A 20,540-nucleotide genomic window follows, 5' to 3' on the forward strand; every position below is an offset into this window, starting at 1 on the left:
TGAGCCGAGTTCACCAAAACGAGGCTTAGGAGGCATCGCAAGAAACATGGCGTCGAAGTCCAACATTATTTACTGTTGAGTACCATTGTGCACACAAAGAGGGGATATTGAATCAAAAGGAGAACAAATTGGATTATTTAAGTTTCCAGACGAAGAGGAAATGAAGAAACGTTGGATTCATACTATAAGTAGAGATTTTGGTAGATTTTTTCGCATCTCCGGGGCATCAAAAGTGTCTGATTTTCGCTATTGCATAAATAGCGCTATCTACTGCGAAGGACCGCGCATCATACGTAAAAGTGTGTTCGTTACATTTCAAGCTTAGTGACATATCAAAGGGTCTTGGTGGACGAACGTCTCTGAAGACAAATGCAACGCGATACGCGCTTGACTGGACTGATTCTTAGAATCGGGCGAACACACGTGGCCCTGAGGATGAACGCAGTGTTATACCCCTCCCTTAGGATATTTGGAAAAGACAGGAAGTACATTCGAAGCGGGCATGGTTTTCGCACATTTGAATCCTAGACTGAGTAAACAGTTTTTACTATTTTTCTTATCTAACAGGCATCTTTCCGGAAGCAAATTCTTGAACACTAGTGTAAATATTGTCAACGAGCGCCTACACGGTCAATATTTCTGGTATCAAGAATTTTTCAAAAAAATACGTTAAATCTTTGTCTTACATAGGCTGAGCGGCTCCATGCAGTCAGTATGAGACAAAGCATAAAATTTATTTTTCTGCCCGTTTCGATTAGGGTAGCGAGTACCGACTCCGCGTGTACCGACTCCAGAGTAAGCTCACCGAGAAGTACGCCCCGTGTGATAAGGGGAAAAATCTTCGTTGCGGTAACAAAATTTTAAGTCCAACTCTGTTTGAATTTAAGCGACATGCGGCGCAACGACAAAGGTTTTTCTCAAAAATTTCGTCATTTCATATGAGGTGAATATTTGCAGCAACGCACTGGCCGCTGCGTGTCGCGGCGACATCCTCACCCAGATTGTCCTAACTTACGACATCCGTGCCCCCATCCTTCCCCTAACCGCTCCGTGCCCCCCTCCCTCCCTCCCTCCGTCCCTCCCTCCCTTCCCCCCCCACCCTTTTCATGTGTTTACAGTTCACACATCCTCGGAGTCTCCGAGGACGGTTCACATGAAACTTCCTCTTTTTCTCATTAGAAGTGGAAAATGGAGGTTTGTTGATTTTTTTGCTTTTTCTGAGAAACTGAAAATTATGTATGAACATTTCTGAACTTGCATAGTCACGGCGGCATAATTTGAGGATTTGAGAACTTATCAATCATTCAGTAATTTAGCATAGCAATCGAGCCTTTCGATCGAGACAATTCTAAGACTGCCAGTGCCAACTGATAAAGCATAATTTTTTATAGCACTGAAAAGAACTAGAGGTTTTGCGATAATACTACAATGTAGTGTTTGAGAAGATTTGTACAAAGATGCAAAACTGGCTGCTGTTTCTTACGTATTTTTGAATACCGCGTTCCACAAGAGAAAGATGATTCAAGAACATAGTGACTTCTTGACATTCAACTAATGATGATGACAAAAAATCATATTTATAAAAATAATGATAATGATAACAAAAGAAATAGTGATGATAATTTATAGGGGCTAGCTCAAGAACCTCACTGTTCCTCTTTTGCCCGGCTTTAATGAATTATGATTTAACTATGCTTCTTTTAATTTTGCCTGTTAATCATTAATTATATATTTTCTCATTTCAGTGCAATTCCATCCACGTTTTAGATATCTCCGTACATATATCTTATTGACCAAGCGCGAGGGCCGTACTGGGAGAATATCGGCCCGAGGTCTTGACAGTACGGACCGAGCGCAGCGAGGTCCGTACAAAAAAGACCGAGGGCTGATATTCTTCCAGTACGGTCCCGAGCAAGCTTGGTTAATAAGAGATTTATTATAGGACTGAAGTTCGAAGGGAAACAAGTGCGGTATCATTCGGGACCATTCGGGACAATGCCCGGTCCAGTACTGAGAGAATATTGACCGGCAATAGAGCATTTTGATTGGTTGATTTTAGTTATTGGCCCTCTGACTGCCCGAGTCGTGTAATAGAATACTTTATTTCAGAACACCATACAAAAACATAGTTATTAAGAAAAAGGAAACCCAGAGGTTAACCCTATATCAAGGGTCTCCTATTTATGTATAAAATCTAACAGAACTAGTTAATGAAAATATAAAAAAAGTCAAATAAGAAGCAGCTAAATATCATAAAGAAATATAAAATGGCGATTCAATAAATAATCGCCGTCATTCCGCATTTAAAACTTCAAGCCATCCTATGTAGGACCTTGCTCTCTTTACAAATTTAGCTTCTCTTTTGGGCATTAGTCGCTCGTTCAAATGGTAAAATACTCCCAGGCTCTCTTCGAATGGGAAATTTCCTCAAAGCTTCCACAAAAAATAATACTGCGTGACACTGGCGGATTGGTACACTAGTGTTACGTAAAATGATACTTTCTCTACTTTTAAAGCTTAACAGTTGTCACGGCCACTCTCTCTCGTCCTTAACTGGTTAGGAAATGAAATCAAACCAATCCTGCAGAGAGAATATACAGGGATATCCCTCGCTTCATAGCCTAATCAGAATAAATTAAATTCTCCTGGCATTTATTTGTAATGTTTCTGATGAGGGGTCACTGAACGAAACAACACGCAACAACAGCAAAAAAAAAACAACAACAACAACAACAAAAAAGAGAAATCGCCGTTTAAATCAAACAGAGAGGATCGGAGTCACAACATTTTTGGTTATCATGTGCGTGTAGAAAGTCTTTCATGATTCGATCTTTCAGCTTAAGAACAGGCTTTCTGCAAGCATTTCACAACTTCAAGAGTAGTTTGCCAAGCGTTGAATTGCGAACTAGACGAAACCCATAAAGCTAGAGCTGTCATCGCTGTTTGGACTTGTTTCCCTCTTAAAATTGAGCGGGGTTCTTTGATGATCTGGAGACTTTGTTTCGCATCTAGAACCACTCTCTGCCTTCTCAAGGCGGCCAACATCTCTCTTTTCTTGAACTCCACGACCACATTTCCCGGGCATATTATCTTAACATCCACTGTTAAGACTGTAGAAAACAACTTGCTAGGGGCTGTAAAGGTTGCCTCGCTCAGAGCTTTTTCTGGATCGATGAGGTTATCTTCGAACATTCCGTCGTTTCTGACGTCATCTATTGAGTTCCCGGCTGTGAGCACTTTGAAAATAGCATTGAACGCTTTGACAATTGACGACTTGGTCTGAATGGGAAGACAATTAAGGGTGGTGTTCAAAGCAAGCACGACTTTGGTCACGGCACCAGGTACCACCATTGAAAGAGCGGCCGACTTGTGGACTTTAAACCTAATTTTACCTTTCTCCGTGTCTAGAATGAGGCGGCATCGAGCTAGTTGTACAGGTCCGCCAGATGTTCTAACGCGCACTGAATGATCCTTCAGTATCAGCTCTGCCTCTAAACTACAGATAGAAGTCGCCTGTTGGAACAGAGTCAACACTTTGGACACCACATTGTCCTCGCGGCCTGGTTCTTGTGTGGTTAAATGCGTAGGGACCTTCATAAGCTCTGTCCACTGAAATATAAAACGACATGCATATCTAAGATAAGCTTACTGTATAAAACTGCGTAAAATACCTTGGGTAAATGAGAATGAATTGAAGCAGAACTACATGTATAAGGATCAACTGAAGAGAAAATAATGTAACATTACTTTCTCTTGATCAGCAGGCCCCAGTTGTTAGAAGGATGGATAATGCTATACACTGGATAAATCTCTATCCGGCGGATAGCGCAGTACGTTTTGGTAACACTTATCCGCTGGATAGCGATTTATCCGTTGGATAGCGTTATCCGCCCTTTGAACAACCGGAGCCAGATCTATGCGAATTTATAACATAAATGAACATAGTACGCATCGTATTTGTGCACGATCCTCGCAGTAAAGAGCACCGGATTTAAGCAATAGTAAAAATCAGACCTGAAAAAATTCAGGCCTGTACGGGATTCGAACCACTGACCTCTGCGATACTAGTACGCATCATCTGCTTGGTCAATTCAGTTTCCACAAGGATGCTTTATCAGGTTGTAGAGCCCGCAGTTGATCGGAGACAACTAGTTCTGTCATAAAATCAGTAGAACACATTTTTCTGGGCTCTTTTATGTGACAAAGCCACGGAAAGCTTCTCCTCGTGTTCTCCCAACATCCCGAGTGGCTTTATCAGGTTATAGAGCCTAGACAAAATGTGTTCTGTTGCTGAACTATCTTTAAGTCACAAGCGCAATATCCATTTGCATCCTAATTGCGAAGAAGGCATTTTATGTCGAAACTCTTATCCTAACAGTATACAGAAAGTTTGTCATTATGAACCTAGCTAAACGGCCTAACACGCTAAGAGTCTCACTTCGCTCAGAGGTCGGAGCACCCGAAGTGCTAACGAGGAGGTTGTAGGTTTGACTGCCATTGGCAGCACTCGGAGACCTTTTCTCCGAGTACATTTGCCTGTGTGCGGACACAGACCGAATAACATCATCTTTCGGACTTGAAAATCATCAGGTTTAATTGAAATTTATAATCTTAAGCTTCATTTACATCATCGATCATCTCTGAATCTCTCGTGGGGAAACATTTTCTCAAGGTAAAAATATGACAAAGTGAAAACATGTGTCGAGCTTAGCAATTAAAAATGAAAGAGGCTTCGATCAATCGCAAAGGTAACAAATATCATTGACTGTGTTCCTTCCTTTATCAATTAAGTTTGACTCAAAAAAACCCGTGCACAGTCATCAAACGGCACAAACGAACCCTACACTTCACCAAATTTCGAACATGTACAGAACCTGTCTGACTTGCTCGTAGCATTTGATTTGTTTATATGCGAGGAGAGTTTAACTATCTACTAAAAAAAATTGAAAGGATTCGACAGTATTTGATCGAAACAGCCTTCGTTTTTGGTGGGGTAAGACGGAAATACATTTCGTTTTCACCTTTGGTTTCAATTTCTTTGTTGCATCCTTTGCTTTCCAATGTCTTCCTTTCACGTTGACTACCACCTTGCTTCCTTCTTTAATTTTTGCTTTCCACTGCTCTGTCTCGGCGACTTTTTCTGCTACATTCAGAACGGTATCTTTACTATGGGCCTCCATTGCGAATGAGTAACTTTTACACAACTTCTTTATAACTCAAAGACCTACAGTGTGATTTGGTTTTATCAACTGAGTTGATAATGTATATTGGCCACCGTAATATGTATTGGTTGAAAAATTGTTTCTAGAAGAGGTGCTATTACCGTCTTGGTTAACTTGCTTCTGCTCTGTTGTACGAAAGAAATGCTTATGCTTTATTTATGCAACTTTCATAAGAGTTTCTCAAATAGAACACTCCAAATTAGTCTGTAAACTTCGTTATTCACTCAGCGGCTTCCGGTCATGGGAAAAACAAACGGTTTCCGGTCCATCGAATCAAGGTAATCAAATTGCCATGTAAGAGCAAAACTTGTTCGGCTTCTACTTAGCTTTTTTTTTAAAGGAAAAACAGGAAGTTATATAACACAGCGCTCACTGAACTAATAATAAGGAAATATGTGGTTGTAGAATCATTTGCTGAAAAAGGAAAGGATTTTACTCGAAAAAATTATTAACGCTCAACCGCTCACCTGTTGGCGGCTTCGCTAATTAAAAAGAAAAAAAAATCTCTCTGGCACCCATACCCGGGGCACCTACTCTTTGACAAGCCATAAATCTCTCTCGGCTGCGTTCGTCGATTGAGCGAGAAAATATCGAACATAAAATAATGAAAATCATGATAACTATAATGAAATAATGATAATACGATTGTTGATAACTCTACGCCGAGTGATAACTTGGAAATGAAGGAGAAAAGAAGATCAATTGTAGTTGGCAGTCTTTGTAGGGAAGGAGTCGCGTGAAGCAAGATATATTTTTGAGTGGAGAGCTTCGCCTAATGAAAGCCGGTCCTCTTACGCTCTTCAGTACTTACAAAAAAATAACCAGAAAAATACACCTTCCGAACATAACTAAAAACATGGAGATGATTTTAAATGCATAGCGGACAGTTAGTACAGAAGGTCTCAATTCATCCAATTCATAGACTGATGGAAATACAAATCATGTTCAAACCCTTTGGTCATGACGGACTTTAAAAAATTAATCCGAGGAGGAGACTTATCAGAATTATTTAATGAAATATATTTCATTTAACTAGTATCCGAAAAATGCAGGTTTGAATCTTGTCGATAGGCTTGGAGTCACGCGACGAAGTTAGCCAAAAAGGAGAGACGGTCTCTCCTTTTTGGCTAACTTGATCTCGTGAGTCAAAAAGAATAAATGAAAACAAAAAAAATTATGTTGGCGCACCGCGGGAGCTCCATGAGTGAGGCGCTTGAAAAGTAAATTTAAACCTCTTTTACGACTGTTTGACGATTGAAATCTGACAATTTTTACGCCTAATGGCTAAATTTGTCAGCCATTTTACGGTTAACGGTTAACCCCACTGAGACCCTTTGATATACACTTTTGTTTGGGGGGGGAGGGAGGTAGCATCGTTGTACAGTCTATCAAATAATTATTCGTTGAAAGGACCCTCCCCCCCCCGGCCCCCCATGGTTGTGTATCCCACTCAGCCGTACAGTCAGCCAAACAATCTATGCCGTATTATGTTTGGTCAGGTGTCAGGGCTGTTAAGTTTGAACTTGACCCAATACGTGTATTTCATCATAATGTTTGGCTGCCTACTCTTCTTCGATGGGGTCCTAGCAACCAGAGTTTTTATGATTTGTTTGGACCTAACGTACCTCAGATAGGATAGATTTAAGTTAAAAGTTAAATCCGGTATCACGAAAAGTTAACTGGTATATTTAGTAGCAAGAATTTTTCGCCGCAATACAGCCTCCTTTTTTTTTTAAGAAGGTTGCTCATGCATGCTCCTCACTTGAATTTAAGTTGCAACACTGAAGATCAGTTCGCGAATCACCTCTTTCTTGCGTTGTGCCGACGAATATATTTTTTCAAGAAATCAATTTTTTGAACACGTCTTAAGAAAAAGAAGTATGGGGTAGCTTCGGATAAGCTACAAAATGAGAAAGCTGTTTAAATTTTCGTGATCTTGAAATGGTGTTAGAAACAGCTTTGTATAAATTAAAATATTCGTGACTAGTCTCCGGAAGTCAAGTGACGTCATAGGGCACCGCTGGAGTAATTCATTCACCCCCCTATAAACCGGCTATTAGCGAAATTTCTTCCTTTTCCCGCTGCTTATCTCATGCGACATGTCTTACGACTCTTACACTGATACAAGGTTAGTTTTTCGTTATTTTTCATGTATTCCCTCTTCTTAACTCTCTTTTCTGTTGCATTTTAAGTTTAAGTACAATTTAGCGACTATTAATTAAATGAAGAAGCTAGCTTTAGATGCGTAACGATGAGAGGAAATTGTGTCTTCAATTGTAATTTTTTCGCTACCGACCGCCATTTTGAACCACGTGTTTCAGTCGGCTGGTGAGCATTTTTCTTGCGTAACTCTCCTAATTCTTTGCCTTTGGTGTCTAAAATTTTTTCATAGAAATCCTGACTCCGACCGGGGTCGTGACGAGCAAAATGGTCCACCAGGAATGGAACAGGACGGAGATATCGAGGTTCGTTCAAAGTCTAACATTTGTGAAACAAAGCTGAATTTTTTTTGTCTTTCGTGTTTCATGCTTTTGAGTAAAGTTAATTGTCTATTTCTTACTGTTTTATTTTGTTGTACTTTAGACTAACTGGGACGAAGTTGTTGACAAATTTGATAATATGGGGCTGAGAGAAAATTTACTCCGAGGCATCTACGCATACGGGTGAGTGTCCACTTCGGCCGACAACTGCTTGATTCAATTCATTTCAACCGAATAGATCTCCGTCGAATTAAATCAGGCGTTAGCTTAAACCTAATGTCCACGACATTTTTACGATTTCAGTTTTGAAAAACCATCAGCAATTCAACAGAGAGCTATAATTCCTTGTTGTAAAGGTTAGTGCTATTCGCCCATCTTGATCAAAGAAGTTTTGACTGTAATAAATAACTCATGGAGGATCAGTGTTTACTACTGTCCTTTTTTGCGCAGTATTCCTGGGAGTGAAAAACTATTGTGAACCATTACTTGCACAAAGTTATCGTGTTTAAAAATTTATCACTCTGAATTGTTGGTTGAAGCGCTATGGGAAGAGAAATGCAATGCTTAGACAAAGGCAAAACACTGGATCAATTTGAAAAGGCACTGATCTTTTCTCAGTATTTTGTCACTGCTGTAGAAATCTTTGCCTTGTCGCTTAAAATGCTAAGGTTGTCATTTATTTTGATATCTGTATATTTAAGGTAATAACTATTACATAGGAGAGCCTATGTGTATGATGTGATTCGTGAAGTAAAATGTCAAGAATTAAATATTGGGAAATTTTAACTTACGTAGTCAACTAGTTGGTGAAAGTTCTCTTTAAAGAAGTTTTGTATTTCAGTAACAAATGAACGGCAAGCTTTTAAAGAAAGGTTTTTGAAATTAGATGTTTTAGCATTAGCCTCTAATAAGATCATTTCTTTAAATCAGCAATATCACAACTTTGTGAATGGCTCCTTCTTCATCACAGTTGCCAAAATAATGTGCATTGATGGGTAGCATGATCAGAATCGTTGGTGGATTGTGTAACATTTTGAAGCATGGTATTAGATGTGAAACTACAAATATTTGCAGTCTTCTGTAACGTGAGCAATTTCCCGGTGGATTGTGTTTTGTTATAAATTGTGCTTTTAATGTAGATGTTAATTAGTTAGATCAAATGTGGAGTTCAGTGAAATGATGAATTCTTTGTCAGAATGTGCAGCATTTTGAAACATGTTACAAGTCTGAATGTGAACCTGTCACTGTAAATGTACATTGTGAAGTACAATTATTTGATTCCTTGAAACATTTTTTAAGTCTAGATGTCAACCTGTGAGCCCACATGCACAGCTTAATTGCAGTCAAGTGCCATCTTCTTGAGACAAATTTAAAGACTATTTTTTCAGGAAAGGGATAAAATAGAATCTCATGCTACTGTTTTTTTTTTAAATTGAAAGCGAAAACAAACCACCTGTTTTGAAATTCAAAAGAGTGCTTGCAGTAGGCACAAACCTTTCTATGGCCTTTTTTGTAGAAATATATTGAAATTACAAATTGCTGAGCAAAGAGGCTATCAGTAGAGAGGCTGAACATCCTAATGGCCATAGCAGCTCAAGTGCTACCTGTGTTGGAGTTTCTTGAATGTACTCTACAAAGAATAAGGCAAAGAAATCTAAATTTTTTCAAAAAGCCAGTAATGGGATTAACCCTATGAGCTTCTCAATGGCCCTGTTAGTATAGTTAGCCATGGGACTCTTACTAGGAACACTTAAAAGAAAGAAACTTATCTAGACATTCATTTTAAGGATTATTGTGTGGGGTAGCTAAGTTCTCCCTCAACCTTGCAATATTACTCAGTAACACAGAACACAGTGCTTCAGAATGTTAACCTTAAACCTTCCAAGATCTGATTGTCAATTCTCCCCACCAGCTGTTTCACATTTCCATGTCAAATAGTTATTAGAATTTGGTGGTAGATCAAGATAATAACTTCTACCTCGTAAGTTTGAGTATTCTCTTTACCTTCTACCTGATAAGTTTAAATTTTCTCTCTACCTGTCTGCTGGATGAAGTGTAGATATTATAGTAAGTGGTTATAATTATGCTTATCACTTCTGGGAACTAGTGTTTATTGCCCAAATGAAGTGCAGCATATACTTGCAATGCACCATCGAAAGGTTACAACGATGATAAGGAGTTTCACTTGTTGCACATTTCACTGTTGGGTTTCCTTGATCTGATGTTACCCAGTGAAGGTCATCAACTTCTCCTTTGTTCCTTTTTTCTTTTCTTTTTTTTGGGGGGGGGGTGCTTAGGGTTTGAAATTTCTCATGAAAGTATGAAAGTGTACCTTTTTGTTGTAACAGTCAGCTTACAGAGATAATGTATTTATGGGTTGCATTTTTATATCTTGTTTTCTAGGATTAGATGTTATTGCACAAGCCCAGTCTGGTACTGGAAAAACAGCTACATTCTCCATTTCAATCCTGCAGCAGATTGATGTGTCTTTAAATGAATGTCAGGCTCTTGTGTTGGCTCCAACTAGGGAACTGGCACAGCAGGTATTAAATCAAATTACTGGTTACATTATTGTTTCTGATTTTTGGATGGGGAAACACTTGTTGGAAGTGGATTTTACTAGACTAAATTTCCTATTGAGGTAGAACTAGTGTCCTGTTTTGTTTGTTTCTTTTTTTTTTTTTTTATTTTCAAAAGTAGGAACTGATTTTTGCAAATGATCTCCAAAAGTTTATATTCATTTAGCAGAACAATAAAAGTGAATGGCAATTATTCTTATGTTTGCTTTATTGAAGTTATGATTTATACCTTATGTCACTGTTCAGAATTTGTTTCTTCTGTTCTAACCTCAACTCTCCACAGCTTGTTTCCTGTATTATACCTTCATCAACTTCTCCGGAGTTAACAGGAAGGTTCCTTTAGGGGTTGTTGATACAGCTGTCAATAAATCAACTCTAAACATCTCTAATTCCTTTGTCATCTGTATACTGGAAAGCTGGTATATTGATTTTTCGGAAATTCATTCATTGTGTTTGCAGATTCAGAAGGTTGTAATTGCCCTTGGTGATTACATGGATGCTAGATGCCACGCCTGCATTGGTGGAACCAGTGTTCAGGAAGACATCTTGGCTTTAAAAGATAGAACCAAAGGTGTGCACTCTGTTGTTGGAACTCCAGGCAGAGTGTTTGACTTGATGAACAGAAGTCACCTGAGTAAGTCTTGCATTGTCAGCACCTAAATGGGATACTTTTTTTTTCAAATCATATGACATTTTGATGGATAACATCTTATGTACAAGTTTCCAACCTTGAGAAAGTAACTTTAACATGTACAAACTTTGTTTCACCTTTGGAAATACAGTCAAACCTGTATAGGTGGTTTACACGTTACTTCATGGCTGCCATGATGGTGGGTGAAAACAATGGATATCTCATTAGCTTCTTTTGTTTGTCCAGCAGCATTTGTTCCTTTCACCATTGTTACCTGTGCCTCTAGAGATTGGTTGCAAACCACCTATTAAAAGGGCTCAACACCAACGGTAGCCAACTAGCCAGACTCGTAGAAATTCAGTTTTGGCTAGTGGTTTTCGATTCCCACTAGCCAGTTTTGCTAGTAAACAAACTGAATTGTCATAACAGCTAAGTTGTCACTAGCCACTTGGCTTGTAAATGGAAAAGTTGGTGTCGAGCCCTGATTAAGCAGCTCTGTACTAAGTGGTTATCCTGTATTAGTATATACTAAAACAGTGGATAGCATCGAAGACGCACTCTGATTGGCTAGTCAAACTCTGATATCCTTTGCTATTTACTTCTGAGCAACTTGGGGAAAAAATGGCATCACAGTTTGCATCCGTGACAAGCGAAGAAATCGCTCAAATTAACCATGGTGGTGTATATTATCTCACTGTTTTAGTATATACTAAAACAACTATTCACCTCAGTGTTGGTGGTTAGCAGTTGATATTTACCACTAACCACCTCCACTTTGGTGAATAGTTGTTAATTATGAGGTCAGTTGTCGAAGTCCCCAAAACTCTTTTCCCTTACACACGGTAATATTCACCTTTATTAAGCTGTCACCTCTATCAAGCAGTTGTGGTCACCCTTCACTGAGTTTCAATGGCCTGTTTGTATTGTCTTCCACCTGTAATGAGCAGTCACTTAAAGCGGAACCTCTTAAATGGAACTCAGAACAGGCTTTCAAGTATATTAAGTCCATGCTTGTATCCCAAAATGAATGGTAGTATTATTTTAAGCAAGTTTTGTACATCAAGAGGTCAATTGTGGGATAGTGGTATTTCTATACCATTTTTTACACAACCCCTATTCTGTGTGGAACCTCTATTTAGCAGTCAACCTGTTTTTAGTGGTCACTCTGCCATTGCCTTTGGAGACCTTTTTAATACAGGGTTGACTGATATGGATTAGTTTCTCTGTAATATAATGCTATGAACCTCCACGAGGTTCCCCATGCCCTTGGACTTAAATCAATTTGGAATGATAAATCAACATTATTTTTATTTTTCAGATACAGATAAGATCAAAATATTTGTCTTAGATGAGGCTGATGAAATGTTGTCAAGAGGATTCAAAGATCAAATATATGATATTTTTAGGAAATTGCCCACAACCGTGCAGGTAAGGGCAGAAAATCTTTTCAACATTAGTTTTCATATCTGAAACCCTTTCCCTCCATCTTGCTGCTGGCAGGATTTGTTCTTTGTTGCCCTTAGTTTGACTCTGGCTGTGCTTTGCACATACACTTGTAACCAACTAGTTTGCTTCCTACTAGTTGAGGTTTTTAAAATCTATGCAAATTCATTTGTTCATTTGTATTGGCCCTGAAAAGCACCACAGGGGGAGTGGTTAATGAACCCTTTTGACCCCAAGTGTGACTAGCATCTATTTCTTTCCCAATAATATCACCCTTGAATCAAACTTAAAGGTTAGGAATATAAAGGAAATGTTCACCAACTAAAGAAGCTCTTTATTATTTCACTAATTCTCCTTACCAGCACCTTAAGAAATGTGCAGAGAACAGTTTGGAGAATATGAAAACTGATGCAGGGCTCGAACTTGGCGGTGGTCTACTAGCCAAATACCAGTAGATTTTGAGTTTTGGCTAGTGGATTTTCTCATCTGCTAGCCATCTTGGCTAGTTAATTTTCGCCTCTATAAATAACTTAAGTCTTCAAACATTTTCAAAATTCTTTCATTTCAACAACTGGCATGAAATAAAAAAAAGAAAAATAACTCTATATTCGAAAAATAATTCTTTGTTTTGTTACAAGTCCGTGTTCGTTCGCCGCCATATTGACTTGCTTGATCGAGGAGACATGGGATCAAGTCACATACCCATGATGCAATGCTATCAAAAAACGCTTGTCCGCCATTTTGAAATGCCACGCGTGATTGCTCTCGTTAAGTATGGATATCAGGGCATTTCTGTCGTCATCAAAATCCTCTGAATCATCTCAAACATCTACAACTTCCACTTCAAAGAGAGCAATTGATGATTCTTCGACATCTCAATCTTCATCGAAACGAAAGTTCGTACGGTCGTGGTTGAAAGACTTCACATGGCTAACGTACGACTCAGAAGGAAACCGGATGTTTTGCAAATTTTGTAGAGACAATCCAACTTGCAGTGACTCATCCTCTACCTTCGTGTCTGGCAGTCAGAATTTTAAAATAGAATCTGTGAGAAGCCACGAAACTTCAACTGGTCATACACGTTGTGTTGCGGCTGCTAAAGTTTCTGAGAATCCACAGCTAGCTCCTTTACCACGCGCACTGTTGTCAATGTCAAAAGAAGTCTCTCAGAAGATGGAAAGATTGTTTGATATAGCTTATTTTGTTGCAAAGAGGGAAATGCCATTTACAAGCTTTCCCCACCTGTGCAAACTTGGAATGAAACACGGAGTTGAGCTTGGAAACACCTACATTAATGACAAAGCATGCAAAACGTTTGTAACGGCTATTGCAGGACAATTAAAGCATGAACTTTCAAGCAAGCTTCAGTCATCAAAGTTCATAAGTGTAATGGCAGACAGTGCATGTGATGTTGGAGTACGTGAGGTAGAAGATGTTTATGTATGTCATTTGGTTAAAGGTGAGATAGAAAATGCATTTGTGGGGCTGAAGGCTTGTGAAAACAGCAAAGCAGCTGGAATCAAAGCAGCTGTGGAAACTGCTATGACAGAGGTGTGTAGGGATTGGAAAGAGAAGACAGTGGCCCTGGGAGCAGATGGAGCAAATGTTATGCTTGGACAAATAAGTGGTGTTTATGGCTTGCTTAATCAAGAAATTCCTCACATTATTAAGGTACACTGCGTTGCACATAGGTTGGAACTTTCATTTGCAGACACCTTGTCAGATGTTCCAGTTCTTAAAGATGTCAAAGAAATGCTTCAAGGTATTTGGAAGCACTATCATTATTCTGCAAAGGCAGTCCGTGAGCTTAAAGAACTAGCTGAGAGTATGGAAGTGCGAGCATATAAGGCAATCAAAGCAGACGGTACAAGGTGGGTACCACATATGCAAAGAGCACTGAATATTCTCTTGTCAAAGAACTTTCAAGTTGTAGTTTTGCACTTCCAACATACCTCACAAGCAAGGAATGCCAGTAACCAGATGCAAGGAAGGGCTGTGAATTACAGCAAAAAATTCACAAGCTACAAATTTGTTGCCATCATGCATCTGTTACTTGACATCGTAGATGCACTTTCCAAAGTGAGTCTTAGCTTCCAGGAGGATGGAATAACAATCTCAAGAGTTCAAGATAACTTAACTGCCCTTTTAGCAAAACTTGAATCTTTCAAGGAAAGACCTGGTCAGCAACTAAACTCTTTCCTTACGGAAGTAGGGGATGGCAACACATTTAAGGGCATAGAGCTTCAAAGGGATGCAGACAGGCAGGCTATTAATGCTATCCAGGCATCTGCGGTGAATGCTGCCATGACATTCATCCAAGAGAGGTTTGAAGGGATGGAAACAGATCCAGTATTCTCAGCAGCAGCTGTCTTGACAAAGCACCGAGGTTGGCCAGTTACAGACAGGCATCGGCTGCTCTTACATGGCGAAAATGAAATCCAGACACTACATGGTCATTTACAGGTACCTCTAGAGCAGCACAACTTCAGTCTGCATGACTGTCTTGATGAATGGATGAGTCTGAAATTCCATGTACAGCGAGTTAGAGCAGAACTTGAACTCAGGCAAAGCGAATTCTGGAAGAACAAATTTATGTTTTGCAAAGATGATTATCCAAACCTGCTAATTTTAGTGGAACTATGTCTTGTAATTCCTTGCCAGACTGCTTGCTGCGAGCGGGGAAACTCTTGCATGAACAGAATCATGACTGACTGGAGGTCAACCTTGAATGTTTCTACTATTGATGAGTTGATGAGAATAGCTGTCAGTGGACCTTCTCATGAGGACTATACTGCAGTTCTAGCAGTTGGGCGCTGGCTGGAGGAGTCAGAACGGAGCAGACGGCCTACATTGATGGACTGATCATTGCCTTCAATGATCATTCCTACCACTTGGGAACACCTAATTAACTGTTTTATAATACAGAACACTACTAGGGTACTAGGCATTTTGAATGAGCAGCTGCTGTTTGCAGCTAGAAGCTTAAGTCACACAAAGAAGTAATGTCTGCAGCAGTACATGCACAGTTGGGTTTTATTGTTGTCGAGGTAATTGGAATAACGAACAAGCATGAACACATACAATGAATTTTATGTACAGTTGTATAATAAATTGATTACAGTTTGATAGCAACAGCAGTTTTACATTTTTTTGTGTTTGTTTAATCTATAAAAATGATAGTATTGTGCTGTACACTTGCCTAGTAGAAATGCATTTTTGGCTAGTGAATCCTGACCATGTACTAGCCATTCGACTATTAACTTCAAAAGTTAAGTTCGAGCCCTGTGATGTAGAGTTTAAAGGGTGAAGTATACAAACACACCTGTTCATGTGTTAGATATTGTCAGATTACAAAAGAATTTTATCAACTTTATTTACCTCCTTGAAATCCTTTGTCTGCGATATCTGGGTGGGATGGTTGGGGAAGATAGCAGGTCCACATCAGCAAAATTGCTGCCATAAACTCATCCTGCTCAAACAAATAAAAGATGAATGAATGAATGAATGAATGAATGAAAGCTTATGTGGGGAGGGTGGGATTTTCATTACGTCCAGTGCTTAAACTTTGCACTGATTGTGGTTTTCAGGTTATTTTGCTATCAGCAACAATGCCCAAAGATGTGTTGGAGGTGACTTGTAAATTCATGCGTGATCCAATTAGAATCTTGGTGAAGAAAGAAGAGTTGACCCTGGAGGGTATCAAGCAGTTCTATGTCATGGTGGAAAAAGAAGTGAGTAGAAACTCTTAAAAGTTCCTCTTTTTCTATTTTCTGGTAAGTTCTTCATTGTTGAGTAACGTCTTAGCCTGATTACTGTGTGTTTTCATTGTCATGGTTTATTGCACAATTTTGAGGGTTCTTTTCACCCATACTTTAGGAATTACTTTTGTAGCACTGCTTTATGGTTGCTTTGTGTTTGCACTGCTTCATTGTTACATCATTTGAAGGGTGGAATGAGAAAATTGTTGCAGGGAAGATGTATTGTCTTCCTAAACAGGAAGAACACAGAGTTTAAGAAAAAAGTTGTTATTCAATATGGCTTAAACTTAACACAATCTCAACAGTTAGTCTAGTGCATGCACCACCTGTCATTGTGAATGGAAATATTAGGAAATACAAAGAAAATAATCACGCAATTATTTTCTCCTTTTCTCTTGGTGGTTTTTGCATCATAGCTTTCTTGTTCTGATTCTGTCTTTTTTGTTCTGAATGTATCTTTCTTTACTCTTCTTTATTAGGAGTGGAAGCTGGAAACACTTTGTGACTTGTATGAGACACTGACAATCACCCAGGCTGTGATTTTCCTTAATACGAGAAGGAAAGTCGATTGGCTGAACCAAAAGATGGAGCAAAAGGATTTTACAGTCTCTTGTATGGTATGTCCTTCTTAGCCACAGGCCTAAATCTGTTTTACTCTTTTAGGATAACCTGTAATTGCAATGGGCTCCTCTGCAGCATGGTGACCTGGTGAAGATAGAGCAGTTGTAGCTTCATACTTGTCACCCCCCCCTACCTAGTATTGCTTAGGGTTAAGTCTCCCAGTAATTACTCGTGTGTTTGTTGGTGGCTACTGCCTCCTGCAGGAGGTGAAGCTGCACATGTTGTCAAGATGAGTGAGTGAGTGAGTGAGTGTAACAATAGAATTCTGAACTTGACACAGTTTGACCCAATGTTTTGTGGTGCTACTTATTTTTTTTTTTTAAGGAGTATCTCATTAGATAGACATAGGCCCTTAAAAAACAGTTGAGTTGTCTACTTTTGTGATTTCTGGCTCATAGCCACTAGCACACAGTTTTTAGTTCTTGCCATGACACTGTGAAAGAGAGTAGAAAGCAATGATCATCTCAATCATTTTAGGATTCTGCACCATTTAAACTGACAAATGTTTTCTTTGCAGAAATATCTTAATAAGTGTAACAGTGCATCATAAAACTTAGGGAGAGCATTTTACCATTCAAATCAGCAAATTATGTCAGTTCTTGCTGTGTCACTATAAATCAAAACCTTTTCTTGTAGAAATATAGCATTAGATGTGATCTTCACATCATGGAAGCTTTAAAATTTTTTCTTCTTTAAAATGAGAGCATTTTACTGTCTGAATCAGGGACTAATGCGGAAAAGGGCTGCTTAATTTGCGAAAATAAAGACAAGCTGCAAAATATACCTCGAGTTATTCAACAGAATGATAGAATGAAAGAATAGTGGATCTATGGAATGGTTGAATAGGCTAATATACAGTTTTTATGAGATGAAAGTCTCGAAATTGGAATTGCAATAAAATAAGGAAATTATTTACAATTAACAAGTGAAATAAAAAGAAGCAGGGAACCATGAGGTTTTTGAGCTAGCCCCTTTGAATTATTACATAATTATTGTTGTCATTATTGTTATTGTTAATATTATTTTTTTACCATTTAATTATTGGTTGAATGTCAATTAGGTGGTATATTCTTGAATCATTTATTTCTTCTGGAACAGGGTGCTAATAAACATGTGGGATACTGCAGTTTTTTTTCCTGTTTTGCATGTGAGACAAACATTCTGCAACACTACCTTGTGGCATCATCTTACAACCTCTAGTTCTTTTAAATGCCTTTAAAATTGTGCTATGGCAGTAGCCATATGCAGTGTTTGACTGTCTATTTTTTCTTTAGCATGGTGACATGGACCAGAAAGAAAGAGATGTGATTATGAAGGAATTCCGTTCTGGCTCTAGTAGAGTGCTTATTACTACAGACTTGTTGGTAAGTACCTACTGGGAATGTTTGTTTTCGTTATGTTTTTTAACTTGAATACATTTTCCCCCCCCCCCAAGATTTCGCCAGATTTCGTTGTAACAAATTATCAAATCTCATTTTTATCTCAGGCACGTGGTATTGATGTGCAGCAAGTCTCATTGGTTATCAACTATGATTTGCCCGGAAATCGTGAGAACTATATTCACAGGTGGGTTACTTTTTGCAAAATACAAGTAGTTAAATTTTGTGCTTTAATGATTGTTGTACCAGCTTACTTTCTTATCCATAAAAATCCAACCTTTATTTTTCAAGTTTGGACTATGCAATCCACGATAATCCTCTCTATCTTTGAGCATTTGAACTTGTCCTTGGGGTAATTTTTTTTTGGCGTCAACCCTCGCTGTGAAGATGGGTCTTGTATTTTAGAAGCGTTAGTTTGAAACCAGGTAGAAACATATACCTTGAAGTCTTCTCTGTCCTCTTACGTGTATATGTTTTTGCCATATCGGACGTTTCTCCTGGCAGAGTGCACGAGACTCGGAAAAAATAAGTAGTCTTTTGACACACAAACCAGACAAAGATGTGTAACGTTGTCGACTTGCATATGTTAAGCGTGTCACTAAACTTATCGTCCTAAGAGTGGGCACACCGCTCGATAGATGTATCTTTTCCATCAACGTTTTATGGCTTTTCTCTCCTAACAACCAGAATTCAAACGAATTAACCTAGTTTTATTTCATACTTCTCTCGCAGGATTGGTCGTGGCGGCCGTTTTGGTCGTAAAGGCGTCGCCATCAACTTTGTGACCAACGATGATGTTCGTACATTACGCGATATTGAACAGTTCTACAACACACAGATTGATGAGATGCCAATGAATGTGGCCGACCTTATCTGAGTTGTCCAGTTGTTACCTAATGCAACTATCAAATTAAATAGCCGTGCTTTGCTCAAACCAAAGAAGGAAAAAAAATCGCAAAAGTTTCAAACCAAAAAAAGTAATGATCACCATATCGTACCGACAAGAACGGTGCGAAACCTCCGGATATGTCATATTAAATAAAACTTATTGGTTTTCAACGAATTTTGAAAAATATATATATTATTTTTTGTTTGTTTATCCGTGCATTTGTGTACAACTTGGTAGAATGCAGATGCCAAATCCAACACTCTTATACTAGTTTTGGATTAAAATAGAAAAAAAAAAATAAAAAAGAGGAAAACTTGTATTTAAAGGTTAGACTTGTGGGGTTTGACATCTGCTATGTGTTTGCTGTCTCTGCCTGTATGGTGTATCAGCTTTGTATGGTTACCTGAGTTGGTTTTTACATTTTATGTATAAGGAACACAGAATGCAGGTCTTTGCACAGAGAGTGCCCTTGTTCCCTCCTGGTCAATAAATGTTCCTAAGTTCAGGTAATTTTTTCGTGATTTTTGTTTACCACGCCATTCGTCAGGTTTTAATACTAGTCACGTAAGGATTGAGCTGGTAAATGGTCGCTATAGGAATAACTTAACATGCCCTTTTAAATTAACCTACTTATTTAGGTAACGCTTCCGCTTCCTTCTCCGCAAATACGTAGGTAAAACGGCCAGGAAATTGAAATTTTGACACTAATTTCGACTCGAGAGGGTACTGTGACACCAACGATGGTCAGCAATTCGAGACATTCGTGGACAAGCGTTAAGTGGTCATGCCACAGGTTGCTACAGTTAGCGGAGTATTGTCCTTCCGAAACGATGGCGGTATAGAACTGGGGTAGTGTAGCCTGCAGAGAAAGCTTAAGTTGGGTGTGACTAATGGATAATTTCTCCTTACAAAATCACACTTTAAAGTTATGACAATAAAGGAAATGATCAACAAGAAGAGAAGCTCTTGATTGTCAATCTCACTCCACTTGTCATCGCCTTGAGAAATATTCGGAGAACAGTATGGAGAATATGGATACTGATGTCACGGTGTGACGAAAATGGCCGCCAATCTTTTCAATGGCAGCGAAAGGCTGGGGAGAGAAAGATTTGTAGTAAGGGGGTGAGTGACAGTCAAAAATAAGGAGAGGGGCAGGGGTGGGGGAGTGAAAGAAACTCCCAATGGATCCTGAGGGAGCCGTAGTCGGGATCCTGACAGGAATAAGGAAAAGATTCCGGCGGAAATACTTACAATATTGCCTCAACGAGAAATGGGCCATGATACGGACGATGAATGCGAGTTTAGCGCTCTGTGGAATCTATTTGAATCCATCAACGATTTAGGATCCTACCGGGAAACTCCTAAGGCTATTGTTTCTCAGAAAATCTGTACTTACATGCCTGCTTCACAGAGAGTGATTACGTCATTTTTTAACACGAATTTCATGCTTGAGGCTCCATGCATTCCATATCATTTATTAAAATCACTTTAGAGCGAGAATGGTATCACTTACGGTTCTCCTTTAATATAGAAAAAGA

At 38.9% G+C, this 20,540-nt stretch overlaps 3 protein-coding genes across 3 annotated transcripts; 2 read left to right on the forward strand and 1 right to left on the reverse strand.

The window, feature by feature from the left end:
- Positions 1-2,083: 2,083 nt before the first annotated feature.
- LOC111344647 (uncharacterized) lies at positions 2,084-5,365 on the reverse strand. The gene is made up of 2 exons (XM_022951891.2): positions 5,022-5,365; positions 2,084-3,609 (listed from the first exon to the last, which is right to left on the reverse strand). The coding sequence occupies exons 1-2, from the start codon at positions 5,178-5,180 to the stop codon at positions 2,839-2,841; spliced, it is 930 nt and encodes a 309-aa protein (XP_022807626.2). The 5' UTR covers positions 5,181-5,365; the 3' UTR covers positions 2,084-2,838.
- A 1,856-nt stretch (positions 5,366-7,221) lies between these two features.
- Positions 7,222-19,512, forward strand: LOC111344643 (eukaryotic initiation factor 4A-I). The gene is made up of 12 exons (XM_022951886.2): positions 7,222-7,350; positions 7,615-7,687; positions 7,806-7,885; positions 8,006-8,058; positions 10,106-10,245; positions 10,741-10,915; positions 12,231-12,340; positions 15,943-16,086; positions 16,593-16,730; positions 18,009-18,098; positions 18,221-18,300; positions 18,846-19,512. The coding sequence occupies exons 1-12, from the start codon at positions 7,322-7,324 to the stop codon at positions 18,988-18,990; spliced, it is 1,257 nt and encodes a 418-aa protein (XP_022807621.2). The 5' UTR covers positions 7,222-7,321; the 3' UTR covers positions 18,991-19,512.
- On the forward strand, positions 13,043-15,355 carry LOC148727529 (zinc finger protein 862-like). The gene has a single exon (XM_088726521.1). It carries the CDS (start codon positions 13,130-13,132, stop codon positions 15,215-15,217), a length of 2,088 nt encoding a protein of 695 aa, XP_088582647.1. The 5' UTR covers positions 13,043-13,129; the 3' UTR covers positions 15,218-15,355.
- Positions 19,513-20,540: the final 1,028 nt, after the last annotated feature.

This window comes from Stylophora pistillata, chromosome 7 (assembly GCF_964205215.1).
Source record: "Stylophora pistillata chromosome 7, jaStyPist1.2, whole genome shotgun sequence".
Classification (NCBI taxonomy): Eukaryota; Metazoa; Cnidaria; class Anthozoa; order Scleractinia; family Pocilloporidae; genus Stylophora; species Stylophora pistillata.